General features: G+C 48.6%; 1 protein-coding gene across 1 annotated transcript in view; it reads left to right on the top strand.

The window, feature by feature from the left end:
* Positions 1-222: 222 nt before the first annotated feature.
* The window catches only part of Frzb (frizzled related protein), a 30,749-nt gene continuing 26,801 nt past the window's right edge, over positions 223-4,170 (top strand). Inside the window, exon 1 of the mRNA XM_021193188.1 lies at positions 223-1,495. Within this exon, the coding sequence (XP_021048847.1) occupies positions 1,018-1,495 (478 nt within the window). The 5' untranslated portion in view covers positions 223-1,017. The remainder of the gene's footprint in view (positions 1,496-4,170) is intronic.

Below are 4,170 nucleotides of genomic sequence, written 5' to 3'. Positions count from 1 at the left end.
CCCAAGTCATTAGTCCTGCCTTTGCTCTCAAGCGGCTGCAGTCTCTGCGACGTGGACATTTAAAGTGACTTTGCTCGCACCTTCCAGCCTGACTTTCTGCAGGCGGAGGTGCGCTCCGGTTTGCTGTGAGGAAATAGCTGCGGGCAACGAGGGACAGTGTGGGCTCGCGGGGCGGGATACAGGGGTGCGCATCTCTGTGTTGCGTTGAGACCGGTTCTCCCATGGGGACCAAGGGTTCGTCTAGGGAGCCGGAGCCGGAGCCGGAGCCGGGGGCGGAGTGGGGAAAGGTGCGCGGCTTCTGTCGGGAGCTGCCTGGGGCTACAGCGTCACTGCTAGACAGGGTCTCACGCCAGTCGCTTGAAAACTCACAGCCTTCTCGGAAGGAGGAGCCGGAGGGCAGGGTACCGCGGGGTGGAGCTCTTGTCGGCCGAGGTGGGAAGGCGCAGCTGCGAGCCAAGGCTCTGACCTCCTCTGAGCTCCTCCGGCCTCTCGCAGGATCTTCCCGACCCTGCAGGACTTGGCAAACTCCCACCTCCGCTCCCATTAGTCTTCCCACCCCCACCAAATCTCCTCCCTCAGGGTCCCCCATCCATCTCACTTTGCAGAATTTATCGCTTCTTCCAACACCTTTTTGCAGCACCCCAGAACTCCGAGTCCCTTAACTGAATTTGACTTTTGTTTTGATTTCTCTCTGGCTTCCTCTTCTGCCCCCTCATCTGATTGATGTGCGAAGGCTGATGTCTCTGCCAGAGCGAGAGGAATAAATAGATGCTGCCTCGCCTAGAGGCTTAGACGCTTGGGAAGAGCAGCCAGCGCAGCGAGGCACCGGGCTCTGCCAAGCTAGTAGACCGGACCTGGGAGGAATTGGATCCAAGAGACTGTGATTGTCCCGGGGGTGGGGGCAGCTCCCAGGTCGTTGTGCTCACCCCTCGGAACCACAAGGGGAGACTTCGGAACGAACGTGCCTCCCGTGTCCGTCACCCGGCTGCGCCCGCCTTGCCCCATCCTGCTGGGACCATGGTCTGCTGCGGCCCGGGACGGATGCTGCTGGGATGGGCCGGGCTGCTAGTCCTGGCTGCTCTCTGCCTGCTCCAGATGCCCGGAGCCCAGGCTGCAGCCTGTGAGCCTGTCCGCATCCCGTTGTGCAAGTCCCTTCCGTGGAACATGACCAAGATGCCCAACCACCTGCACCACAGCACCCAGGCTAACGCCATCCTGGCCATGGAACAGTTCGAAGGGCTGCTGGGCACTCACTGCAGCCCGGATCTTCTCTTCTTCCTCTGTGCCATGTACGCACCCATTTGCACCATCGACTTCCAGCACGAGCCCATCAAGCCCTGCAAGTCTGTGTGTGAGCGCGCCCGACAGGGCTGCGAGCCCATCCTCATCAAGTACCGCCACTCGTGGCCGGAAAGCTTGGCCTGCGAGGAGCTGCCGGTGTACGACCGTGGCGTGTGCATCTCTCCTGAGGCCATCGTCACCGCGGACGGAGCGGGTGAGTCCTGAACTTTGCCCGAACTCTGAGAAGTTAGTTATTTATCTTTATCGTCTAGCTCGCCTTTTGCTCTTCTGAACCCTTACCTTTCCCCATAAGCACACTCCTCTATTGAATCCTATTCTTTTACTTAAAAGCAAAGCAAACAAACAAAAAAAAAAATTCACTTTTATCATTCTCCCAAACAAACTCGGTCTCTTCCAACAGGTGATCCGATTGATCCATCCATTCGTTCCCTACTCTTCTTCACACCCAACCTCCAAAGCTTCCTTCCCTTCCCACTCTTTGCGTGTGGGAATTAGCTGCATTACTCTTAATGACATTTGCGTTTCTTCTGTTTCTTGGTGGATTCTTTTGCAATCTCTATCTTTAGTGTTTTTACGGCTTACAATTGTATGGAGACGTCAGAAAAACTGGAAACCCCTATTTTCTTCTAATCATGAAAAGTGCTAATTTAGTCTCAGTAAACTTCTAACACAGAGATCTCTTAGTGATATGTGTTTGCCCAGAGCTCAATTTCGTCGGTTACCATCGCCTTTCAACAAATTTCCCCTCTTGTTGACAAAAATACATGGTGATTCCAATCCAGAAAGAAACTGCTATGCGATATTATTGCTATGCCCCGCTAATTAACTTCTGTTGCTCACTTCAGTCAGATAGCTGGGGAACCGAAAATAGCAGGCCCTTTTCACATGCCCACGTGCCTTCAAGTAATTTTGTATATGGCATATGGATGAGTGGAGTTATATTTGGGGCATGTCATCTTCATAGACTTACATAACTTTGCTTTTAATCTCACCGGTTATTAAACCCATACTGTGTGTGTATACATGACCCACACATTCACCCCCTTTCCCACTATAAAACTGTATTGTAGCTCTATGTTTAATGGGTTTAATCACAGCTTGTTTTCCCACAGATATTTGGTCTAATTGTGACATTCATAACTTCAAGACCACCCTCACCCTCCAGCCCCCAGCTCAGTCCAGTTCAAAGTGGAATATTTTCAGTAAAACTCAACATTTTCCTACTAGGTAACTCAAGGCTCGGATTTTATCCTTCATGTTCTTTCAAGAGAACGCTTGAACAAACAAACCGTCCATCCTCTTTCAGTCCCTCCCAGGATCAACTGCTGTTAAGTGTGCTTCACTTGGTTGGGTCATCTCTGTTCCTTTCATTCTTGTTTTTCAGCTTGCTCAAACTAGGCTCATGTCCTCAGTCCACAGTTCACGAATCAACAGGGCTGATTCAGAAAAATTACGCTCATTAACTAAGACAGGGTAAAGGGAAAGGCAGATATAGTTGAAAACCAAGACTGAACAGAAAGATCTCACACCTTTCTCATGGTCCATTTACTTAGCGAATCACCACGAATATAGGTTCTGTCTTCTTAATATCAAGTATGAATCAAAAGCAAGTTTTATAAGGCAATCTGAAAGAAATACATTCTTTTTACTGTTGGGTAAAAGGGAACTCTGAGCCCTTGTACTGACGAATGTCCCAGGCCCTGCAGATATTGCTGTTACAGCTCAATGCAGTTGCTATCCTGGCTCGACAGACACTGTTAAAGTCAACCAAATGCTAGCACGCCTCTCTGGCCAAGCACTAAGAGTGATGCATTTCACACTGAAATGCATGCTTCCTTAGAAGACAAACTGCTCCTAAGACTAAACCTAAAGGAAGACCTGGAAGGAGTGAGGTTTGACAAGGTTCCGGGCTCTCAAAGGCCATAGTCACTATGGATGGGAAGCAGTTTCATTAAGAGTCCCTGAGTTACCTATACCCATGGGCCGAACATGGCACAACTGTCTCACTGAAGCACTCAAAGAGACATGCATACAGTTCGGCACTCGCAGGGACATGATTGTTGAGCGGGTCAGAAGTTCCACAGGATTTGTGTTACTGAAGCAAAGCACCTGCCAGCAGGAGATAATGGGTATGCTGACACTCCTGGTTTCCGGTTGCGTAGAAAACTGAAACCATGAGTTAAAGATGGGGTTGGCCTGAGAGGTCGCCAGGCTTACATTCTGTTGAAAATTACACATTCCCTCTGTTTGGTGAAACTGCCAGACACCCGGAATTACTTAATATGGTGACATGGAGCTGGAGAGATGGTTCAGTGGTTAAGAGCATCGACTGCTCTTCTAGAGGACCTTGGTTTGATTCCTAGTACACACATGGGCGATTAATAACCTCTATAACTCTCGTTCTGGGAGATTTGCTGCCCTCTTCTGGCCTCCATGAGTACTGCACACCTCTGGTATACAGATAAACACACCCAAACTTAAGAGTGCAGAACCCATACTCCAAGGGCACTGCATTCATGTGGTGTACAGACATACAAGCAGGCAAAACACACATATACATACCACATATCACCATTTTAATTAATTTATTCTTTGATTTATTGGGATATAATAGTTTACAAAACAGACTTTATTTGTCTGTTTGTTTCTCCTTCAGATATAAACAGAATTCTGGTGTCTTGGTACTAGATCCTATATAACCAGATATGAAAATGAAATATCTCCTTAAAGAGTGGTACAACCTTTCACATTCCTGTATCAAGAGGATTTTAGTTCATTCATACCATTCATGGTTATCTGCACCTAATATATTGTGACTCAGCACATAATCTTAGGGCATTTAACAGAGCCATGTCTTTTTTTTTTTTT

The sequence above is a fragment of the Mus pahari genome, chromosome 3 (genome assembly GCF_900095145.1).
Source record: "Mus pahari chromosome 3, PAHARI_EIJ_v1.1, whole genome shotgun sequence".
In the NCBI taxonomy this organism is placed as follows: domain Eukaryota; kingdom Metazoa; phylum Chordata; class Mammalia; order Rodentia; family Muridae; genus Mus; species Mus pahari.
This window is presented reverse-complemented; position numbering and strand designations above follow the sequence as displayed.